At 42.7% G+C, this 24,797-nt stretch overlaps 1 protein-coding gene across 6 annotated transcripts in view; it reads right to left on the reverse strand.

The window, feature by feature from the left end:
• The window catches only part of CLCN1 (chloride voltage-gated channel 1), a 64,812-nt gene extending 43,379 nt beyond the window's left edge, over positions 1 to 21,433 (reverse strand). The window contains exon 1 of one of the 6 annotated variants that reach the window (XM_074534872.1): positions 21,200 to 21,433. In XM_074534872.1, coding sequence (XP_074390973.1) covers positions 21,200 to 21,250 — 51 coding nt within the window. In that variant the 5' untranslated portion in view covers positions 21,251 to 21,433. Of the gene's footprint in view, positions 1 to 1,181; positions 1,653 to 21,199 lie in introns of those variants that run through there. The other 5 variants (XM_074534870.1, XM_026797965.2, XM_074534873.1 and 2 more) reach the window with 5 other exon arrangements.
• Between the last annotated feature and the right edge of the window lie 3,364 nt (positions 21,434 to 24,797).

The following is a 24,797-nucleotide window of genomic DNA, read 5'->3' on the forward strand; positions in this document are numbered from 1 at the left end:
TGTTGGTGTAAATAAAGCCTAAGTCAGACCTCTGTCCATTTGGGCTGCTCCTTCAAGTAAGCCAGTGGGGTGATTTGGGAAGACTTTCGTGGAGGAGATATGCAAGCTCTCAGATGCTGTAGGCAGTTTCAGAAGAGAAATTCCTGAATATGGCCATGGAACTGATTCTCTGATCTTTGGCAATATACACATACTATCTTCATTGGGATGCTTATCTACTAGAAGAGATTTTCTTGGTGGCAAATGTGCCTGTTCTCCTATCATTAAATCACCCAAATCTTTGAGAGACAATTAATGCAATCTCCTTCATTCCCCAATCATTTGCCATCCATGTAAGAGGATTTGTATTCATTTAAGGAGAAACATCCACTTTATGAATTTCACGTTCACATGCTCTCTTCCTCATAATTTGACTGGAACCTTCAATGCACCAAAGCTGTCTTAGATCAGCTTAATCAGAACAGAGTGGTAGGAAATAAGACACCAGGACTCCTCTGTAAACCCTTCCCTTTGCAGGAGGCTGTCCCAAAAGAAGAGGCAAGGGACATACAGAGCATAATGAACAGAAAGCCATAACTAGAGTACATCTATGTCCCAGACATTTTTCTGAGCCAGTGGTTGTACAAACCAGAGCAAGAGTCAGGTCAGGTTTCAGGGTTAGAAAATCCCTCATTTACAGTTGAACTAAGAGTTATCAAAATATACCAATATACATATACATCTATGACCATGAAGGGCTTTATGGTCAGAGAAAAGTCACAAGAGAGCTTTACCTCATCTACACAGTTGTACAGATATCCAAACACATACATACACTGCTGTCTTTGGTTTTACTTACTCCTGTGCTTTACTCAACATCACTACACAGCTGAAGGCAGCTGCAGCTTCTCTTTGCTGTTACAAACACATTAATGCTCTGCTTAATTTTCCCCATCCCAGCTTGCCCATTCCAAGTCTTGTTTCATCCGTGGCAGGTAACAATGACCTCTGACTTGAATTACTGGTGAGATCCTTGGTGCAAGTACGGCCATGAACGTCAAAGCCCAACCTGGAGTCAGCAAGCGAAGGGGAGAGCTGGTGGCACTGGGGATGGACAGGAATGTGTGTTCTGAGAGCCCCAGAGCCTGTGTGACCCCAGGGAGACCTGTGCTGCCACAAACCATCCCGTTGTCCAGCCCTACCTGTGGGTAGCTGAGGGAGTTCTCCGGGGAGCGCAGGTCGTCCCGTGTGGGCCCAGCCTCGTGTCCTGCCTCCAGGGGAATCCCATACCGGGTGCATTTCTCAAAGCAGACATAGTCGTACTGTGGTGTGCCCCCCCACAAAGCTGGCTTCCAGCTGGGGTCCTCTGTCTTGCTCTCTGAGCTCTCCATTCCTCCACTCCTTCTCACGCTCCTCTGGGACTGAGTTGCTGCTCTGGGCCTTACCTAGAAGCACCTTGTGTTCTGGCAGAGAGCATGGCCTCCGCATTCTCTGCTGATCCTTCCTTTCTCTCTCTCCTCAGACCACTCCACCTTGTCCTGTTCCTGCACTCTCTTTCTCTCTGCCCCTCCTCCTCCTCCTCGTCCTTGTGCCTCTCTCGCTTTCTTCCCTTCCTGCCCAAAGGGTTCAACTATATTTATAGCAACCTTCCTCAACCACATGATTCCCCAGTGCCGTGTCTGATCTCAGCAAAAGGCAATAACTCTGCTGGGATTGAATATCAGGTGTGAGCAAGAGGGGAACTCCTGAAGGAGAGGGAGGGGGCAAGGGGAAGGAGGTGGTGTGACAGAGCTACGAGTGCGCAGGCAGAAAGCAGAGAGGTGGAAGCAGAAATTATTATCCAGGATATCTCTTCTTTCACAGCTCCCCATCCCACGCACTCTGTTTGCAATGACAACAAAGGTCAGTGGGCTTCCTCATTTTCTCCCCTGACACCGGGTGCCCTAAAGACTGAGCAACAACCATAAAGAAGCCAGCAGCCATGGTGAGATGGAACGAGATGGGTGTTTGCTCAGTGTCCCAAGACCATTTTCTAAGCATACAGCTCACAGCAGCGAGCCCTAATGGAAAAGTCAGACATCCCTGTAAACTGCTGAACATTACAGTCTAATCTCAGCCTTCCCAGGTGTTCTTATGGGGAATACTTTGCACTTCAAAGCACATCACCAAACTGCTCTGTGGGTACTCAATTATAAGTATATGCAGAAATTTAATTCTTCTTGATGCTCACTTTTCCACACAGTAGAGCATTCAACAGCTTCTCCTCTCCACTCTGCCACTTGTTTCTCAGCCAGGAAGAGAAGCAACAAGCTCAGCCAACACCAGTGATCTACCAGCCAGCAACAGGAATGAGAAGCATGTTAAAGCAACTTGGCCTAGAGACACCTCCCAGTACTGTCAGAGTGCTGCCTGGAACCATATTTCTTCTGAGGGCTATTAATTAGGGAGAAGCAGAGAGTTCAAGGTCCCAGAAACTGCATACAAGAAAAAAGACCTCATATGCCAAGCTACTAATACTGAGTAAGAGATTTGCAGGCAGGATGGGGTAGAGAGAAGGGGAAAACACCCCTTTTTGGGCCCAGAACAGTGGTCTTATTATTTCATTTTGCAGACTCTTGTAAAACATTTCTTCTTTTGCTTTTTTTTTTTTTTTTTTTTTTAGTCTGCATGGTCCTAGAGAGTAAGGTAGAAAGAAAGTCTCCAGAAGACACACTTCATTTCTTGCACAAATCACCTTCTCCATGCTCCTGCTAAGATATAAATATCCATTAGCAGTAATATCCACATGGATAAGGTTAGTGTGTGCAATCTGGCCAGGCAAGCATTAAATGTACTGAATATTTACAAAAGCAATATTAGTGCTGCCCCAAAATTTACAGGCTCTCCTGTTTCATTCTCACCAGCACTCACTTTACTGTCAACAAGCACTATCTTCTGTAGAAAGACTGCGTCCCACAGGCAGGACAAAACTTGAAATGAATCACCTTAAAGAAAAGTTTCTAAGCAACTGTTTCTAGGAAATCAGAGAAAAACATTTGGTTGCCCTTACAGGTTACCATCAAAAAGGTATTAATTGTTCCAAACCTATTGAGAGGCTTTTGGAAGGCCATTGTCATTATGGCTTATATTAAAAAATTATGCATAGCACAATCTATGTAGTGTATAAAATATAAAAAATGTCTAAAATATAAGGTACATCATGTATAGGAAGCCTAAAAACTGAACACAGTAGAGTCCAGCAAATATCAAAGCTGTAATACAGCACCTGATCTTCAGCCACTATTATATGTACTGAAGGAGAACATTCATCAGAGCCACTGCAGAAAACAAATGAGAACCTTTAGCTGAAAGTGCACTCCTCTAGCTCTTGTTTTCAAGAGGCACAAGAATGGCACATTAGAAATTGCTGCAGTATAAATATGAATCCTCTACTGCCAGCTATTCAAACTCTACTGCCTGTCTTGCATGATACTGTTGTGGAATTTCCAGGGAAACAATGATATAGTAATAGCTCAAAATAGGACAATTCTACCCTGAAAGGCTTTTTCCAAGAACTCGAAAAAGTTTTTTGTCCTTTCAGCTTCCTAACTGGCCCTAGCCTCACTCACCTCATCAATAAAAGCATGAAGGACCCCAGGACCAACCAAGTGACTCCAGATGCTACTTGAAGAAGAAACCTTTACTATCCTCACTAGGAAGCCATCCTACAAACCCCCTGAGCCCCTACTTGTGCTTCCCACAGTGTAACACACCTCAGCCAGTGCATGGCAGTGCTGCAACTACACAGCTGATCCTGAGCAATCACTGCGTGCATGGTGGCGCCTATGCACTAGGGAAGACCTGGCTCATCTGCAGCTAAGAGCCTCATATTCAACTAATTCCCACTTCTCATCAAACAGTCACAGCCTCTAGTCTCTGTACCCAGATATTATCTAACAAGGAAACAATGATAACTGAAATTCGTCATTTCAGTGCTTTACAAAATATATGCAATCTTTGGAGATACTGGATTTATGTCACAATATTTCCTGTGTCCTGAACACTAATCTTACCATGCTACTGAGCTTATAAATCAACCTCTTTCCCCTTGGAGGTGAAAGTGCTTTGTCAGCTCTCTGGAAATTAGTAACAATCCTTGCTATTTCACAAGGTACCAATAATCTCTGTCACAGCCTCCAGCCTCACTGACACTACTTTAGTTAAATTCAAAGCAGCTATTCTCAACTTGTATTTGCTCTGAGATTTCAATTTGCTTCTATTTCACTCTCAGAAGAACTTGGAGACCCAACAATTTGTCCACTTTTTCCAGCTGGCACAGCTGACCTAAAGAAAAGTAAAATTCTGGCTTTACTCATAATCTTTTCCATGTTTTCAGATCTGCAGATAAAAACACAAACAAAGAATATAGAGAATACCTTGAAAAAAATCTGCCTTTCTGCACTGCTGCTGCCCAGCAACTGCTGTCAAATCTCCCCTATCACTCTTCCTGCAATCTCCTGCCACAGCTCTTTGTTATATATTTTCTTTACTGTCTCTCTGTTTTGCTTTCTATTCCCCAGACCTTGCTCTGCACTTCCACCAGGACTCACCAATGGAGCATTTCTGTTGCTTCAGAGGTTACCAGCACACTCAGGAGATTAGCACAGAGCTGGAGGAAGACGTAAAAATAAGACACCTTAACCACCTTGCACTAGCCACAAACACAGATGACCTGCGCACATGGCTTGACTCCTCAGGTGCGCCCAAGCCTCTGGAAAAGGCTCACAAAAGTTTCTAGACCTCCCCATGGCATGCGAGAGGAAAGTTACATGACCTGCTCATACACCTTTTTTTTTTGATCATTGCATTTTACAGGCCCTAGTGGGACTCCAAAATGTGTTTCAAGAAAAGATGTTTGTGATGGATGAAAATACAGCTACAGTCCAAATTAGGGTATTAAATGACAATAAAGGAAATAATAGAAGCTGGAAGAGCTGTCAACAGAGATGGGTCTCTTTTCCAGTCAGGCTTCTATTTTTCTCACTCCTCAGTTTTCTCTCAGGTCTGCCTTTCTCTGCATTTATTTATTTCTCCTTAATGCTTTTCAGGATGCAGAAATACAATTCCTAGCCTTCTCCTCCTAATGCTTTGATGGCACTAGGAAGCTCTGAGAGGCTGGTGAAAGCTCTGAGAGGCTGGTGGGGAGGGAGGTAAGGATGTCTGAAGACTCACACTTCTCCCATGGTCTGGTCCCAGGAGATTTATAACCTGAAATAATCCAAGTGCTATTTATCAGCAGTAACAATCTTAATGTTCCCTATGCCCTGCCCACGCAATTATCAGACATCATACCAACTTCTGAGGCTTGTGTTTATGCTAGAGCTTTTTTTGGCTTGTTCTGAAAGATCTAGACCACTTCAGGACCTCTCTGTACACAAGCCTTGCAGCCCACCAGCAGACTGCAGCCTCCTCTGGAGTGAAACGCCACATCTATTTTTTCACCCTGCATACACAGACATTACAGCAGATGGTGATGCAGAGCCCTCTGCCACCCCAGACTGATAGGAATGGAATTTGCTGAGGCAGAGTTATTGTTACAGAGGACCCTGCATGCAGATTAGAAACAGGCATTTAACAACAAAGAAAAAAAATATTCAGTGCTTGAGATAGCCCAGCCCAAGAGGTCCACAAGTCCGCAAAGAAGATAATAGAAAAGATAGTCTATGGGACAAAAGAAACTATAAAGATGAAGAAGGGAGTTTTAAAGGAGGAAGAGGAGAAAGGTGACACAAGGATGACTACTTAACACCAACACGGTCTCTGAGAGAAACACAAAGGCAATAAGAGACAAAGCACCAGAGGGCATCAGGGGATGAGAACCTGGACAGGAAGATACAGCAAGCATATTTCGCTTCAAGCAATACCTTTAGATGGAGTAAAAAAGAGTGAAAAAAGCAGGAAAAAGACTTCAGTAGATGTTAGAAAAGGCAATGGCTTCTAGATGAGAACAAAGCTCTTGACCAGGACATTTTATTAGACAAGATAACCATGGAGGCTTCAAAGAGCTACAGGAGGCAATTAGAGCTTTGGGCGAGAAAGAATGCTGTGAAAAGGGCTGGGATGAGGGAGGAGATTGGAAGAAAAGGCAGCCTTTATAGTAAAAGAAAGAAATAGATCATGGACCGAGGCTTGAACAGCAGCAAAAGATAGAAATTTAGGCTGTGCAGGGCACATAGTAGGCCAGGCTGGATATGGAGAGACAATGGCAGAGAACTCTCAGAGGACACTTGAAAGAAGGGTTGAGTTCACAGTAAAAACTCAAAAGAAAAAGACCAGAAAGTTTAAGGGCTTTCATTATGGAGAAATAACAAGATAATATGATGATATTCAAGTGGACATGTACTGACTAATACTAGACTGAATAGAGCAGAATTGACAGAAACAGGGCAGATTTTGAAAATCATCAGCTTTTGATAACTCAAGAAGAAAAAGGCAGAATGGGGGAAAAAAAATCCACAACTGGCATCAGATAAATACTTACAGGAACACAAAGACATGAAGGAGCCATCGAAGCAGATGTTGTAATAGAGGAATTTGGAAGGAAATTTGAACAGATCAGGATAGGGCAGGATGGCAGTGCAATATGACATGATATGACAATATGATATGCCATGACTTGGCAAAAACCAAATGAGCTTTAAAGGGACAGGGTTATGTCCCAGTTCCAGAAACAACCTGACTGTGACAGTCAGCACAGAGCACCATGTCCATGTTGATGACACCATCTAAGGTAAATTCCTTGTTAACTCAAGGTTGTCTTGTCCTACATCACAATGTGGTCACAGGTTGGAACTGAGAGCAAAAATAACCAGTAGAGAGACTTAAACCCAGCAATAAGAACAAGACAGAAACTCAGATGAAAGAGAAGACAGCAAAATTTGGTTTTATAAATGGATCCAAACTCATTCAGAACTTTAAAGTGAATCTGACTGTCCTGGTGAGCTCTCAGGTAAACACCATCAGGCTTCAAAACTCAATACAGAACAGCATTTAGCAGAATAAAAATAAGATTATTTGATTATTTTAAATAGAGAAGACTTCAAGCATGGAAGTCAGAAAGCACAGAAATAAATATATAGTCTACACACAACTCTCCCTCACCCACTATGACCTTGGTTGCAATTAAGTTGATGACCTTCTGAGCTGCTAAAATTTTGTGCTTACACTCTATTGCCTAGGAGATTGTTTCCATATCTCCACAGCTTGGATGCCTCCTCCCTTACAGCTGCCCCCTTCTAAAATTGCAGCCCTCAATTCCCTTGGTGATTCTCTACCCTACAGCACCCTGTAGCTTCTATTAAATAATTTCTTCTTTTCATCTGCCAAAAGGCTTTCCAAACGAAGAGGTGTATTACTGGTGGGGTAGAAAAGTGAATATCTTGTCTTAGGATGAACCAAAACCAAATCAAATAGACACAGTGTGCATGCAAGTACCAAAAGAAGAAAAAAAAAAACAATTACAAAAAAGTATTATTAGACTGCTGAGAAGGAGAGAACTTTTTCTGACTTGATTGTGCATCCAAAAGAAGCTAAAGTACAGTGACAACTAGCAAACACTCAATTAACTGATTGAAGTAGATTCAGTGGATTTCTTATTTTCTAGAAGAATAATTTTGCATCACGAACATTCTCTGATGTAGTCAGCTTGAAGATATTTTTAGCAGAAAGGACCAAGGAACATCTAGGAAATACAGACTTTAATGATCAAAACTTATTAAGGATACCTCCAAGCTAGTAAATTTATTATTATTCCAGCTCAGAGAATTTGTATCTTGTAGCCTTTCTTCCCCTTCTCCCTGTGGATTGCTTGTTGCACAGGTAAAATGAATAATTGCCCATTAGATCTGTCAGTCATGCCGTGACTCACAGACTGACCAACACCATGAGGGTGGAAAGAAAGTGCACTGATGAGCTGTGCTGAGCTGGCCAGCCACAGGCTCCTGGGTTTGAACTGGATTTGGCTAATTTCAACAGGAGGATGATGATTCTGATGTAAAATATGGCCAACTATGAAGATGTGTGGTCATAGTTGAAAGGTTTAGGTGGTGTGCATGAGCTGAGGTTGGTCAAGAGGAAGGAACCATGAATATGGACAGAGTACCTGCAGGAGGCCATGGCTAGGATTAGAGATATGCAAGAAAAATAATTTCTTTTTCCTGATATATGTTCCACTTTCAAATGCCTGAAAAGCAATTTCACTGAAGCCCTATGATCTATGGATCTCTATGAGACTGATCACATTGCCTAGTTTAGGGCACTTGAGGAGCAGACTTGTTGAAAAGGACAGTCCTAATTTTTTTATGTACTGGACTAGTGATCAAGAAGCTTGATGCAAGGAAAAAATTAATTTTCAGCCAGCTCAGCTCTTCATTCCTGCTGATGCATGCCCACGTGAATGTCAGTAAAGAAGGGATGAGGAATACACCTAGAAATGAGAAAAGGGACTATCTTTTCTGATTGCAACAGAGCCCTCATCCACCATAAAAATTTTCTCAGTAACACTTGGCTCTTGCTTACATTTCAGACTCTTGTCATGGTTAGAGCAAATGCTATGAAGTGCTTGCATGAGCCACGGTTGCTAAGTACAAGTTGTTGGCAGCTCTGGCTTGTCCTGTCCAATCTCAGACAACTGAGATACAGGATGTCAACAGAAGGGCTGTAGCACAGATGTGTTATCACTAGCATTGAAGATTTTTTAATATACTTATTTACTAGGACAGCTGTAAATCCTGAAAAGTTTTGACTAACCTTCCCCTTCTCCTTCCCCCATCTAAATGCAGATACCCATAAAAAAACACCTAACCCTCCAGCACAGCGGGGGTCTTGCCTGTTTTCCATGAAACAATCCCTGGTGGTAATATGAGATAAAGACTAAGGTAAACAGAGGAAAGATAGTATTTCTCTTGGCATCCTGAATAATAAATCCATCCCAAATGAGGGCAAAGAAATTCCCCTGCAGCAATAACCTTTGCTGTTATCACTGGCTGCTGATACAGGGATGAGAGTGAGAGTCAGCATGACATTCACTGGACTCCCTCCCTCTTCTGTCTTCTAGCCCCTTGCTTTGACTTGCAGGAAGGTGCTGGGGGAAGGGAAGAAGAACTGCATCAAGCACGTGCATCCAGGTTCAAGTACTGGGCCACTCTTTGGCCTGAAGACTGCAAAAAGTCTTTTCTTTGTCAAGCTTTATAAATTAGAGCTGCTGCACGCCTATTAGCAAGAGCCAATTTAGATTGTCACAAGGGGAAAAATGGCGCAAGAAGTACACCAGGGCCATGAGGGGATACAATCTCCAAGCACCAAAGAGACAGGAAGCTTAGTATATTAAGTCCAGAATATTAAGATAAATCAGCAGAAGAAATTGCAGGACATCCCCCATAAGTGGTATTGTGTCCCAGGGCTGGCATCTAAGGTCCATGACATCTAAAAATACTAACCCTGGAACAGGAGTCCAGTAAGGGGCTATAGGTTGACACTGGAAACTATTGACCAAGGTCAGGAATGGTGGAGAGATAATGGTCCAGTGAAGAGAAAGGTGCTGAGAATAAATGGTGGAAACTATTCTTACTTTCACTTATGCTGGGAGCTGAAATTAGTTCTACAAGCTGCTAAACTCGGACTGTTCAGGAGAAATTACTGATTTTTGGATGTTGTGTTTGTTGAAGACCATTGCTCACAGTCCAACTCTTGCATTATTAGGTGTTCAGAAACAGCAGCAATGCCTTAGTCTACTTGTGGTATCCTGTTCAAGCACTGCCCTTGGTCTGGGGTGTATATAAAATTTTTCTTGTCTATATCAGAGCCAGATTCTCTTCTACATTATGTTTATAGTATATTTTGAAAGGAATGAGTCAGTAACAAAAAAAAAAAAAAAAAAAAAGTAGTGAAATGTTTCAAATCCCACTCGCTCTTCTGGGTTTTCTTGCATCAAGAGGAGAGTTGTTGCTCTCTGGCAGGTGCACTGGCTGGGCTGGGGACATTTACTTAGGGGGAGAAGGCCAGAAATGCTCTAGACCACTGGTTTTTGGGCACCATGAGGACCACAAGCTCACACAAGTCTGCAGGCTCCTCAGACCCATCCTGCTGACAGACAAGCTATGCCACGTGCTGAAGACTCATTGCTCTAGGAAGGAGATGCAGCTGACCCTTGCCATGGCAGCTTTCAACCTGCTCTTCATCAAAGAGGAGAGGGATGCAGAGGGTATTGCTGTGGGGCTTCCCTGTACCACAGGGACCACAGTTCTGGCTACAGAACTTGCTGGTAGAAAGCACAGCTGGCCCCAGTGGCTCCACCACTGCCAGCCAGCAGTCCTTACCCTCCTTCCCTCTCCCTCCAAATAAAAATGCTACAAATGCCATCATTACATCCCATGGGATGGCAGTGAGGTCTCTGTAGGGGCAAGGTAATCTCCTTGCTCAGGTTAGGAGGGTTCTCCATTGTCTTCCTGCAGGAGATCTTCACCAATCTAACTGTGCTTTCTGGTAGGACCATGAACAGACATCTGTCTATACAATTTCATAATTTCATGCTGAGCTTTGCCACACTGATCATTACAGACCTGTCCTCCCTTGACCCATAGTTTTGTGTGCTGGGGAACATGATCATTGCCCTGAATCAGATGCTGAGACGTTAAGTGCATTAACGTCTTCAATATTTGTGTTCTGATACCAGGTCTGACACGTCATTTTTATCAAGATGCCTTCCTCTGCAGTCCACAGTCTGTCCACTGGAGGATCTGGACCCAGCTTTGAATTTTTCTTACAGAGTTGCATTGGAAATAAGAGGCAGATATCACTGAGAAGGCAGGAGGTCAGCACTCCCTAAAGGATTCCAAGTATACCCTCCACCTGATAATAAGCATATCACCTGCATCCTGGCAGGGGACAGCATTCATGTGCAGGATCTGAAGCAGACTAAAGAAGGACTGAGGCCTTTTTGTGTGGACCTGTTCTCTTTAGATACCAGTCTGGTGTCCTTCAGTAACCTTCATGTCTTCTGGAAATGTTTCACTTTTTTGAACACTTCTCTTAATAGGTCAAAAAGCTTCTTTGTTTTAATGTGGCTCTCCATTTGATCCATTCTAGTCTATGTTTTGACCTTTGCTGTTTCCGTGGGGGTATTGAACTCCAAGCACATTGTGGTCACCATGAAGTAAGTAGTGGTTTCAGCTAAGAAGCTGAATCGTGGTATCAGGTTCAGCTGAAGTATTGTTATGGAATCAGTTGTGTCCGTTCTCCATATGCAGTAGCAAAAAATCATCAGATGATGATTGTTTGTTCTCTTTAGAGAACATCCATTTACTACAGGACCAAACACGCTGATCTGGAAAAGTGGAAAGAAGAAGAGAGAAGCCTCCACACAGAAAAAAAGAGTTGGGTTGGAAGCAGAAACCACTAGAGGTTCTGAGAGTGAAAAAACTTTGTGGAAGGATTTGGAAAGGATATCTTGGCATATTCTGGTAATCCACTACACTATTATTACACTACTTATTTGTTACATAGCATTCAAGTGGTTTCTCCCAGTGATGGAAGAGTAAAAGAGAATAAAGATAACATATGGCAGCTCAGGGCTAGAACTAGTGGGGAGTGAGGAGTCCCAAGGGGAAGGACTTCTCCTTGTAGGTATTCTGACTCTTTCTGAGGCTTGCATTGAAGGGCTATTAGTGGAGCACCATGCTGTACCTGAGCTCTGCACAGAAAAGGCTGCCTGTCACACTGTGCACCTGCCTAATCAAAAGCCAGTGATGCATCCAGCCCTCACCTTCTTAGTCTCCCTTGCTCCACATTTCCAGACAAAGTGTCAAGTCTAGTTCTTTTATCTTTTGGTATGAGGCAGTTATAAGGAAAAAAAAAAAGATATTTTCTAGGGTCATGGCATAAGAGTAGTTGGTACTGCTTCTGAAATATATCTAGGTTAAAGAAGAGAGAACACACAGAGATTCAAGATTTTTCGGCATTGGCCTGAACTGTTACAGCTGTCTCAAAACTGAGTGCCATGAAGAAAGGATGGTCATATTCCCTTCCTTGCACCAGCTCTGATATGTCTGTCTGAGCATTGTGAAAGGCAAACTCATGGAAAACACTCATGTTTTCATGCAGTTAAGTGCTCAGAGTCGTGCTCTGAGTGAGTTCACTGCAGGTCAGGGAAGCAGCATTTAAGAACAAAGTTGTTCGCGTGGCCATCAATAGATCATGTCAGCCAAAATGTACATGCTCACATGCAGCACTAAAACACATGTGTAGGCAAGAGAAATTTGTTTAGCCCTGGCTTCATCTTCCCAAGAGTAAGATTTCTACAAATCCCTGGAATAAAGATCCTACACCATGCTGTTTCTTCTGCCACTACCCTGTTGCATAGTTGCCATGTGTTTAATCCTGCTTTCGCCTTTCCCATTCCTGGAAAGCTTAGGTGAACCTGCAGCTCTTTTGCCCTTTGAGCCTGGAGCATTATGGACTTCAAACTAATGGAAACAAGGTTTCCAACATGCCCTATTTTTATATGGAATTGGAACTAAAAGCAGCCTGCCCTCAGTACCACATCCCCTACGGTTGATAACAAACTCAATGCCAAGAAGAATTAATATCAAATACCTCTCTGGTCTGGATAAGGGCTCACAGGGTGTTAGTAAGCTATTCAGAGGAATAAAAACAGACTGGCTGAAGAATTGTACAGGGCTTTAACAGGATGATTGAGCAATAAAATTACAGATGAAAAGTCACAATAAATCTGAAGTGATTAAGGAGGAACAGACATTCTAGCTTTGCATACACAAGAACTGTTCAACTATGTAAGCTCTCAGTATGTAAGAATAAGACCTTGGGGTTACACTGAATGATCATAATGACCTCTTTAGCATTTATTTAGAACTATGATTAAGAAGTAAGATAATAATACCTAATAAAATACAATGTGCAAGTACATCTGAATAATGTTTGTTTTCTCTTTCCCTAAGTCTCAAAAAGAATACAGTAGAACTGGGAGACTTTTAGTGGATGGTCAAATTATGGAATAGCTGCTGTATGAGGAACAGTTAAATGGACTAGAACCTCCCAAGCTGGAAAGGACAATGAGGTCTGGAAAATATTGAGCAGTATGAAGAAAATTAACTGAGAAGGTCAATTTGGCTGTATCTCAGGAAGTAGGGTCTTGCTCTATTGAAGTCAAACTCCTTGGAATTTAGATGCAGGCAAACAGTTTTAATTTGCTTTTCTGTAATAGAAGTAAATGACGGTTTTCGTGAGTCATTTAACAACAAGAATAGATAAGAGAGTTCATTACAGACAAAGAATTAAAAATACATTCTGTGTCATATTTAGAAGACAATAATCTTGTGGACCAGTAGGTAATTTGCACTGCTGTTCCTCTGAGTACTTAAGTTAATCACAGAATTACAGAATGTTTGGGCTTTGGATGGAACACCCGCTGTCTTGTCCAATACCATGTTCAAGCTGTGTCAGCAGGCTAAAGTTGCCTTGGGCTGTGTCCAGACAGCTTTTGGATGCCTTCAAGGATGCAACAATCACACCAGGCAAACCTGTGGCAGCGCCCAGTCATGCAAAAGCCTCTTTATGTTCAGACAGAAATTCCTGCGTTTCAATTTGTGCCCATTCCGTCTTGTCCTGTGACTGGGCTCTGCTGAGAAGAGAATGGCTCCACCATCTTCAGTCTACCAAATCAAATAATATGATCTCCCCTGAGCCTTTGCTGAACAATCCCAGCTCTTTCAGCCTTTCCTCAGATGTGAGATGCTCCTGTCCTTTCATCATCACTGTGGCCTTTTGCAGAACCATCTCCAGAAACTCCATGGGTTTTATGAACTGGGGAGCTCAGACCTGGGCACAGGACTCCAGCTTTAGCCTCACCACAGCTAAGCAGAAGGATGTGCTGCTGATCATAACCTTTGGAGCCCTGCAGTTCAGCCAATTTTCAATCCACTGCAAGGTCCACTTGTCCAGCCTGTATACTTAATCAGCTCACTATGAGGATGTGGTGGGAGACAAAAGCATTGCTAAAGTAAAGATAACCATAATCCACTTTTCTTCCTTCATCCACCAGGCTGTCTCAACTGGTCACTGAACTGTATGTTGGTTAAATGTGATTTTCCCTTCACAATTCCTTCCTGGCCACTCCCATTCATGTTTCTGTTCTTCATGTGTTTGGAAATAGTTCCCAAGAAGACTTGCTCTATCACCTTTGTGGGGATTGAGCTGAAGTGGGTCAGCCTGCAGTTTGCTGGACTTCTTGCTCCTTTTGAAGATAGAAGTGACATTTGTTTTCTTCCTGTCCTCAGTTGCCATTCTGAATCCCTATGAGCTTTGAAAGATTTAGAGAGTGGCCTTGCAATGAGATTGACCAACTCCCTCATGCTGGTGGGTGCATCCCATCAGGTTCCATGGATCAGTGCATTCCCAGTTTGTTTAAATGTTCTCTGACCTTATCCTCCTCAAGTGAGAGTCCTTGCTCTCCATCATCTTCTTTAGAATCAATTTGCCTTGATTCTTTAGAAGAGGGTCCACATTTTCCATTGCCTCAATTTTGCTGCTGATACACCTGTAGAAGCCTTTCTTGTTGCCCTTTGTTTCCCTCATCAGATTAAACTCCAGATGAGCTTTGGTTTTCTTAACCTCATCCTTTAACACATGGCTAGTGTCCCTAGAGTCCTCCCAGGTCACTTGTCTGAGATTTGTCAGGATCTCCTTTTAATTCATGCAGACCTCTTGCATTTGCTTGATTTCCTGCTCATAAGGATGGATCATTCCTGAGCTTGGAGGAGATGATCCCTGTACAACAACCATCTCTCTCATACCCCTCTTCCCTTCAGGGCCATTTCTGATGGGATTCTTCCAATAAGATCCCTGAAGAGTCAAAGACTTCTCTCCTGAACTCAAGGACTGAGACCTTATTTTGAGCCCTCCTCCCTCCTCAGATGCAGAAGCTGTCCTGGATGTTCACATCTCTAACCTGTCCTTCCTCGTTTGCAAGTATCAGGTCCTGCAGAGCACCTCCTCTTGCCGTCTCTTTGATTATCTTGTTATGAACTTCTTGGCAATGCACTCCAGAAGCCTTCAGGATTGCTTGTGCCCTGCTCTTACTGCTGCAGCAGGTTTGCTTCCAGGGACTATGAACATGACCTCTTCCAATGGTCTGAGGAAAGCATCATCTAATTCTGAAATCTGTTTGCAGGACTGTGAGCAGTCCTGGCTGACCACACACTCAGAAATGGATAGTGATTCGTCTATAGCTGTTAAAAGCAGTGTGTTCCTCCTCACAGTTAAAAACTTTATCAGCCTCTGTGACTGGTCTTCAGGAAAATTCTCTTCAGTGTCCCAGTAGAGATGTGGGAAACTCCAAGTCTCAGGATACAGATATCTATAGTCTTATAATAGTTTACATGTAATCAAAGGATGTGTATGCCAGACTATGCACAGGTAAGACTAGTTGGACAAACTTCCATCTGAAACAAACGTGCACAAAGTAGGTTCCTCATGGCACCAAATCAGAAAACAACATACTACATGTAGTTTGTCAGAGTTTTTAGAGCTATAGGTATTTGACTTCCTTTGATAAAGTTTAGGTGCCACTCACACTCACAATAGCACTGTGCAGTAGATGAAGGTGCTTTGGTTTTTTATGTGCTTCTAGAATCCACTCTCAGTGCTGATAGATGATGGGAAAACATTCCTGATCCATAACCTTTTGCAAATATGCCATGGAAGTGGATGACTAACAATCCCAACAGCCACTTGGTTCCCTGAAGAATGAGTAAGAATCAATTTCTTCACCAAGAGGCAGGAATTTGTTGAAGAGATAAATGCCTGAATTTTAAAGACATGAGCAAATCCTTTAATTCTGACTACGTCCTTATCAAGGTCCAAAGACCAAAGTGTTTGTTGCAGTCACGATGTGTGGAGGATCTCTTTGCTGCCTCTATGTTCAGTACTGAGAATTGTGTCATTAACAAATACAAAAACATTACATGCCTTCCCATGCAAAGAAACAGCAGTGAAATCTGGTCCCCTCAAGAAATTCTATGTTACTTAACAGTAAATATGAACACTTAAGATAAGCAGGTTCCAAGAAGGTAGTGTCCAGCACTATTAAACTTCTGTCTGTCCTGCCTCTGCATTAACAAGTTAACAGTGATCATTTTATCATACAGGTACATGGAAGCTCTTCCATCAACACTGACAACAAAAAATCCCTTCTACTTTGCTAAAGTAAACACTGACAAAATAACTTATTTTTATGTCATGTTTACTGCCACCTTCTCTTCTGCATGCCCAGGTTCTCTGCTGTGATTGTGTGGAGATTCACAACAGTAGCTGACTTTACCCTGAGGAGTTTTATTTGCTGTGCATTTCAGTATTGATGAATTATTTCTCATCTACCATACTTTGTATGCCACCTGCTGTACAGCTGGGGCACTAATCTCTGTACTCCAGTTGCACCTCTGTTGCCATTGTTGAGAATTATACTAGCAACAGGTCTGTCTTTTTTAATGTCAGGAATTTTTGTACAAGGTCTTCCCACACACGTACCCTCTACCCCAAACTTGCCTGAAATAATTTAATCTGCTATATTGCCAAAGCAGCACACATGAGATGTCAAAGCAAACATGTATTTTCTTTGTCCATATAAAAATGCTTATAGCATGCAACTACCCAATTAGGTTTCACACAAATGGGGGATACCCCCATGTGACATTTACACATGAACAAGTTTTTTTACCTTCTACAGCACAAGATCAATGGCAATGTTTAGACTGGATGGCATGCTGCCAACCCTTGGAATTTATTTCTTTGGCCAGGAGGCCTGTACAATTAATGGAAATGTAATTCTGGACACCTTCAAAACAGAGTCCAATACCTTTATGATTTTGGAAATGGGTTTTAAAAAATGCTTTTCTGCAAGTAGCAGAAAAGGCCCCTTGCCAGGGGGGCCTGCCCTCCCTGCCAGGATGGCGCAATCCAGAATGTGGTGTCTGCAGGCAACCTGTTCCTGTGGGGCTGTAGCTGCTCCCATAACCCAGAACCAAGACAATGTGGGCAACAGTCAGGCAAAGCAAAGCCTTTGGTACCATTTCTGTTGCATGTGCTACTGTTAAACTGAACTTTCTCTATGGAAAAGGTGTTTAAGTCAGGAATATACAGCACGGGAGTGCAGCTGTGGGTGTCACCTCAGGAAGTCTTGCTTGGATGGTTGACTGGAGAAGCTGAAGGAGCAGGGTTTATTCACCCCAGAGAAGAGGCTGATTTGCAAACAGCAAATGCAAATACACTCAGAGGGAGGGTATAGGCAGGGCAGCACCAGGGTCTCCTCTGAGAGGCACGAGGAAGATGCAAGAGCCAATAGCCATGACCTGAAACAAGGGAAATTCATAACCAAGCAGGGGGCTGGACTGGATGCTGCCAATGTTCCCTTCCATTATAAATCCTTCTGTGATTCTTGGGCTTTTGCTTTGATGGCAACAAAACCAAAATACTGGCAGGCAAACTTCAATTATTAATAGAATGATAGAGACCAGACATGCTAGCAATACAAACTGGAAATGAGAAAATTTCCTCAAGAAGCTGCTATTCTCACAGCAGAGCTTAAAATCACAGCAAAATATAGCAAAAATTTCTATCCTCATATTTTAAACAGGTAAGGTTGCCCTGAACATCTCTCCCATGCAGAGATGGACTGAAGAAAGAATTCCTTTTCTTCTTTTCTATTGTCATTGTTACAACCCTATATCTTGCCACATACAACTTGACCCCATGTTCATCTGCATCTTTTGTCCTCTCCAGCTTTGGAACTGGCAATACAAATCTGCACAAGTGATCTTTCTCATGACCTCAGTTTCCCAGGTCTCTTCTGCCTTCTAACATTACTTTCTGTATGATTGATAACACCTTCAAAAATAAAAAGAGGAGAGGGGAGCTGGGGAGAATCCCCCTTCTGCCTTGGGACAGCACAGGGAAAGGGTCACATGGGATATTTTTAGAACAGAATCCAATGGCAGTGATGTGAGGAAGGCACAGAGAAAAACACGGCTGTGAAACCTAACACTTGGCCTCATGTGTACTGAGAGCAAGAGGAGCAGAGAAACAAATTGAGGAGACCAGCAGAGCACAACAGTGAGGAGAAGGTATGTGAGAGCAACAAGGGAATGGTAAAACAGTAAGTGACTAAGAGGCATGAACACCTGGAAAACAAATAGTTAAAAGAAATTATTGGAAATGGGAAAAAAAAAAAAAAAAAGAAAAAAAGCCAGGAGCAGAAAAAATTTATAAGGTGGCCACAGTATATAAACAAACACAGCTACTTCAATCATAGAAGGGATTTAGGGACAAGAAATGGTCAGTTGACTCATCAGCACTCTCTTGTAGATGGTTTGTGACCTTGAAGGCTGACCAGCAGCTACCTCATCTACCATCTCTCCTCACCCCAAGATGTACAGGCTTCATTAGTGACTTTGGCTGTGGATTATGACACTGCAATAGATTTTCTAAATCAGAGGAAAATAGCAGTCATTCCTACAGACTTTGCAGCCAGGCAATGACCTACTGTCGGTCTTCTATGACCAAGCAGCATGCCCAGAGAGCAGTGGTAGCTTTATGTCTGAAAACTGGTGTATGCAGCATTAGTTCAGAAGTGCTCTCTGCTTCTGTTCACTCACCAAACAAAAACGAACCAACATGACTGAGTACATGGAGTGAACAGATGTAATGCTGATACTTGAGAGGAGCCTGTTCCTAAAGATAGCATTTTAAGGTGTAAATTGCTAAGATACTCAAGTCCTGAGAGCGTCTGGCAAAAACACTTGAGGCAACAACATCCAGAATTACAGTCCTGTTTTCATCTGCTACATAATCCTTATAAATGTTCTTAATTTTGCTTGTTTTGAGAAATAATTTATCTTCAATTGAGATTACTGATTCAGTGCCTTCTTAGCACTAATGCCTGGATTAGATCCAGCAAATAGCTGCTCCAGTAACTAGCTGCTACTCTGCCTATGATCCCTAAGGACTTGATTATATATGGTCATTCTCAAAGAATTCCTAACTTTAGCGTCATCTCTAATGAAACAGGACCTAGCATTGCTGCCTTCTTATCAGGGATGGGGATGACTTGAGTTCAACAAAGAACTAATCGTTTGGGATTTACCTAAGCAGGTACTCAAGGAATCAGACACAATTTATTACACAATCCTGTCCTGTACGGAAGCCTAGAAGAGCTCTCAGAGGCAAATATATGGGATAAATTTATGAACAAATTAATATAATGCAATACATTGTATGTCTTTCTCTCACAAATAGCTATTTAGTAATGGACAAATATTTTGTCAAAGATTTGCCTTAGCTCAAGTTATACAAATCATGCTCTTTGACCTCAAGAAATCTGGTCCTAGCTGTGTCTTCCCACAAGCTTTCAAGAAAACTCTCTTTAGTCTATTAACTCTGACTAGTCTAGTTTTACACCAAGAACCTAAAACTGAAAATTGTAGAGATCCATGAGTTTTTTATACCTGCAGAAGAAATATAGCCATTTTATCCAAATAGCATACTCACTTCTTCTGCATCTTGTGCTGGTTCGTGCTCTCTTCCTTACTGCTGCTTTTGTTTGGGTTTGTAGTATTTCCTAACAGTTCAGTACCTCATGCAATCATTACTTGTCTGTTTATAGTGCAAACAATAAAACAGGTCATGGCAATCCCATTCTGTTCTATATTAGGCTCAGCCTCAATGCTGTACTGTTGATACTACTCACTTCTGACATGAGGATGTTTCTTTTTTATATTTGAATGCAGAAAATCAGGCCAAGAGAGATGAAATACATCCTAATCCTTCCACTGTACCAATTGGCTCTTTTGGCAATGTTAATACTTGATGTGTGATAAAAAGCATTCTTAATAAACCACTGTTGAGTTGAGGGTGTGTGCTTGTGATGTGCCTACTGTGGATCACTAAGAAATTTACATTCATTGTGTAAGTCTGGATTTGAAATTAAGATTTCAGTCATAAAGGGCTGTATGGTCACACTGAAGATCATACAGTCCTCATTCATCTCTAAGGTACTCTGTCATACACACGAGCAGTATTCAGCAGCAGAATATTTTTTTACTAAAAGCCATTCTCCAGTTCTTCACCTCAGCCTCCTGCTCCCAAAGCCCATCCCTTCCTTCTCCATACCTTCTCCATACTAAACTAGGTGCTCTAGAAACAAAAACCAGAATGTGTGGCAACACCCTGCATCCAAATACCTACAAAACAAAGCAGTGCAAGACCCTACTCAGATGTGGTCAAGAAATGCCAGAAAGAAACATGTAAAAAAGTCTCCATCTTTCTTTGCAGCAGTTCAAAGATGAGATTTTTTTTCCTCAGCCCCAACAGAGTCTTACTTCTCTCTAAACACTGCTCCGAAAACTTTGCATGCCCAGGCACAAAGAGGCTGCTATTCATTTTTAAAGGCTGGGATTTCATTCATGGTGTTCCTTAGGCAATCTGGATTGTATGATGCTAATTCTCACTTCAGGGACCAAAGCAAGAAGCTTTTTAGGCACAGGACAAACTGCTACCTCCACTTGTCCAATAAAGTGTGAGGACTCACAGACATGCAGCGAATCTCATTTCTGCCAGTTAACTCGTTAAAGTAGCTAAAGCGGAAAGAGGCTCAACAGCCTGCATCCAAATACCTACAAAACAAAGCAGTGCAAGACCCCACTGGGATGTTCCCAAAGGATGCCATAGAGCAACATGCTCCATGTTCTCACAGTGCCTGTAGCCACCACTATGGCGGAATCCTAACTGCTTCTTGTGGGAGCTGTAACAAAGGGCAGGGAATGGCTTCAGTGCCTTATCGGTGGCTGTCTTGATAAGAGAAACTCATTCACAACCAGCAGCTGCATTTCTGTGTAGCTCTGCAGACTCAGCTCTGACTCATGCCAGCATTTTTTAACCTGCCTGGTGTTGTAAATTTTTCACCCATGAGGATTAGGAATTCAAGAACATGGCCATGCTCTCCCTTGAAGGAAGCCACTATTGGAGCATGTGCTCAGGCACATGTCTCAGGGAGTTTGTCTAATGCAAACAGGGAAGGATATTTGTAGGCAAAGAAAGTTTTCAGTGCCTTAAGCAGAGGAGGGAAGCCAACTCTCACGTAGGAAACATTCTGTGCGGCTGCAGGTATCGTACTCACCAGAGTTTCTTGGTATCGGAACGCTTTCATTGGAGAGGCATCCCCAGTCATATCCCCAGAGACAGCGTCCTGTGGAGCAGGGCTTGTTCAGGGCTGTCCTCCTGTCTGCCCTCCCCAGCAAAATCATGGAGTGAAACAGGCACAAGGCTTCAGCTGAAGTCCCTCAGAGTACCCCGAGAGAGAAGGTTACTGGTGAGGGAAAGACACAGAGGGAGAGTGTAACCAGAGACTCCCTGCCCCCTCCTGTTCTGTCTGCTTCCCTGCTTTAATCTCTCTCTGCTGTCCTGGCAATGGGACAGCTCAGTAAATTAACAGGAGGTAATGTTTCCTCCTCCTCTCTCAGGCAGTGTCATTCTTCACTCCATTTGGAAAGGGTGGGGAACCCCACACAGAAAGAACGGGTACTGATGGCAGAGAGAGATGAAGGAAGAGAAGGATGGAAATGACAAATTACCAAAATTAGAGACAAGATAACCATTCTGCAACTTTGAAGAGGATTATTTCCACAACCTCTTTCAGGGACAATCTTGTGAAGTGTCAGCATCTGAGAGAGGAAGTTCTCTAGCAGGCCTTGGAAGATGATTCCTCATATGAATTACTGTTATGCTGTCCTCACATTTAACATAATTTTTCTTCAAGCATACCCATTATTGCTGGTTACCTCACCACAAATAAACAGCCCCCCTTGCAGTCTTTGTACCTTCATGAACCTTCATCCACTGGCATAGCTAACACTCAGGATCTTTTATATCCAGAATCACAGAACGGCTGAGGTTGGAAGGGAGCTCTGGAAGTCATCTGGCCCAGCTTCCCTGCTCAACCAGGGCCTTCTAGAGCCAGTTGCTCAGGACCACTTTCAGATGGCTTTTGAGTATCTCCAGGCATGGAGACTCTGCAGCCACTGGGCAACTCCCTCCAGTTCTCAGGCACCCTCATGGTAAAAAAGTGCTTTCTGATGTTCAGATGGAGCCTCCTGGGTTTCAGTTTGTGCCAATTAAGGCTGCTCAACAGCATAGTCAGGAAGAGTTTGTGGGTTGTTGAGGATCCTGGAACATCTGTAGGGGTGCAAAGTAGAGAGGTCCTGCCCCCTGCCCTTTTGTGTGTCCTGGGCCTTTGCCACAAGAAAAGCAAGGAGGAACTAACAGTGTAGAAAGGACAAAACCAGGGTTTTGCTGTTGTGGGTTACTGCCTTGAGAAACAGAGCACTGAGCAGCTGTGGCAACAGCTACGTCCTCAGCTGAGTCACAGCTACTGTCTGCTGTACCCTGAGGCAGCAGCAAGCACAGAAGTTTGTGGGGAATGGAGCAGATAATATAGGCCACAGTTCTTTTCACAGACAACTGCTTTTTTTTTCCCTGTCATCTGATATCTGTAAAGCTTTTCGTTGAGGGAAGAAGAAAAATTCTGTATCTAGGAAAGCAGTTACTTGGTGCAGCATCATCACTTCCTAAGCTGTTTCCCCCACACTCATAAAAATGAGTTATGTAAGAGCATGTGAAAGGTGAAAGTGTTGCCTTTATTAAGGTTATCCAGTCAGGGAGCTTTCCAATGCAGATGGGAAGCCAGAAATAAAACCACCCAGGACTCAGGGACAATGGGGAGCAGAGATCATGCAAAAGACCAAATGTCTGCAGTCACTGTTTGACAGGCCATTAATAAAGTACATTCACAGCTCTGGAGAGGGCCAGCTTGGAGTTTGTAACTATTACAAAGAGGGAAACAAGGAGCATAAGGATTTGAACTAGGTGTGTGGAGCTATGCAAAACTTGTTAAGGAAGATGGCTGGGGAGGAATATTGAGGGGAATAGATGGAAAAGGAGAGCCTTCATGAAAGACGAGGCTGGTCAGTGTCTGTCCTATCTTTATATTAAATGCTTTCTTAATTATTTTTCCAAGAAATCTCATTATCTCACATACATGGGTGCTGTAAGTTTGAGGTGCCAGCAGCTGGTGAGACTGGCATGAGTGAATTTGGCCCAATTGCAGTCAGATTGGTGTGCAGATCGGGGACAGGAGCTGAAGGAAGTGTGGCCTCAGCAACAGCAACTGGAGCAGCCACAGCTCTCTGGACCAACTGAGTGTGTGGCATGCTGCAGCTCAGACCCGGGTGAGGGGACTTGGCACAAGAACTTGTCACACCTGGGGTGTTGGCACCCTGGTCTTAAAAGCAGGAGTGGAGGAGTGTCTGCTCCAGCCTCTAGGATGGGACCAGCACATGTCCTGGGTCAGCTGCTAAGGCATGGAGCCCAGGGTTTCTGGGCTGGACAGGAGGAATAACTAAGCCAGACTTGCAAGAGGCTTAGTTATGAAATTCCTTAAGTGTTTATTTCTGTGTGAATCCATTTAGAAAACTTGAGCCTATGCTCAGTGTGACCTTTCCCTCTCATTCTTTAAGTCACTTTACAAGTGACTGAACACCAACAGCTACTAAGTTTGTGTTTTTCTTTACCACCTGCACCTAACAAATCCAGATCCAAATCCAAATCCAAATCCAAGTATTTTTTCAATGTAGTGTGAACTACCTTTGTCAAAACATGGTTTCTATGGCAGGTGTTACTGTTGCTCCTTTTTTTGCAAATAAATAAATAAAATAAAATAAAAGTTTTTCAAATAAAAACTTTTGGAGTGCCAAAGGAAAATTAAAATAATAATAAAAAAAACAGCCATAACACAGCGGTTCCAGCTACTTTTCTAAGTCAGAGAAATCTGAGTGCGACTCTGAGCTCTTTGAAATATGTAGTAAATTACACAGATGTCATCTTAAGAATTTGTGCATGCAGGCAAAACGGTTCATGCAAAAATACAGTCTGAAGACCAAGTTATACATAGCAGTCCCATAAACAAGTAACAAATGCAGATGAACTGAAACAAAAGAATATCAAACTTCAACAGAAAAGAATTCTATGAGAAGCGGCAAAATCAGCAACAAACAGCAGGCCAAATTGCACTGAGTAGGACATAGCTCTCATTCCTAGTGAAACAGACTCACCAAAGCTGCTGATCTGGTGACAACAGTTGATTGTAACTTCTCTGGAGATTTCCATTTCATTCCCTTCCTTTTAAAGAAACTGTTCTCTGTATGCATACGCTGATGACATAACCTATTACATAACGGTATCTTCTTGCATTTCCTTCTCCTAACTTAATAATTTACTGGTGTGATATAGTGAAGAATTCTCATACCCTGAGGGGTAAGAACAAATTATATAAGACAGGTACAGTCCACGTCAGGAGTCTCAGCTTGGCATAAATTTTATATGATGTATTAGAGATGTTTAGCCAAACCTTTTGATGTTTTGTAAGCATATGCTCCCTTTCAATACCGTTCTGTACATCCTAATCTTTAAGGGGACTATTTGTACAAAATCAAATCCTTTGACTATCTATCAGTAATCACAGATAGGGAAACAAAACCAGTTCAGAATTAAAATTGTATTAACTGAATTGTTCTGTTAAAAAATGTGATTCTCATGCAACACAAGATTTTTAGAATACATTGGGTTCACTGTTTTCACTCCCCATCTCCAATAAAGCCCTCGACCTTATTCTTCTGGTCTCCAGACAAAATGTGAACCTGATAACACTGCCCTGCTATCCC

This window comes from Zonotrichia albicollis, chromosome 2 (genome assembly GCF_047830755.1).
Source record: "Zonotrichia albicollis isolate bZonAlb1 chromosome 2, bZonAlb1.hap1, whole genome shotgun sequence".
NCBI classification, from domain to species: Eukaryota; Metazoa; Chordata; class Aves; order Passeriformes; family Passerellidae; genus Zonotrichia; species Zonotrichia albicollis.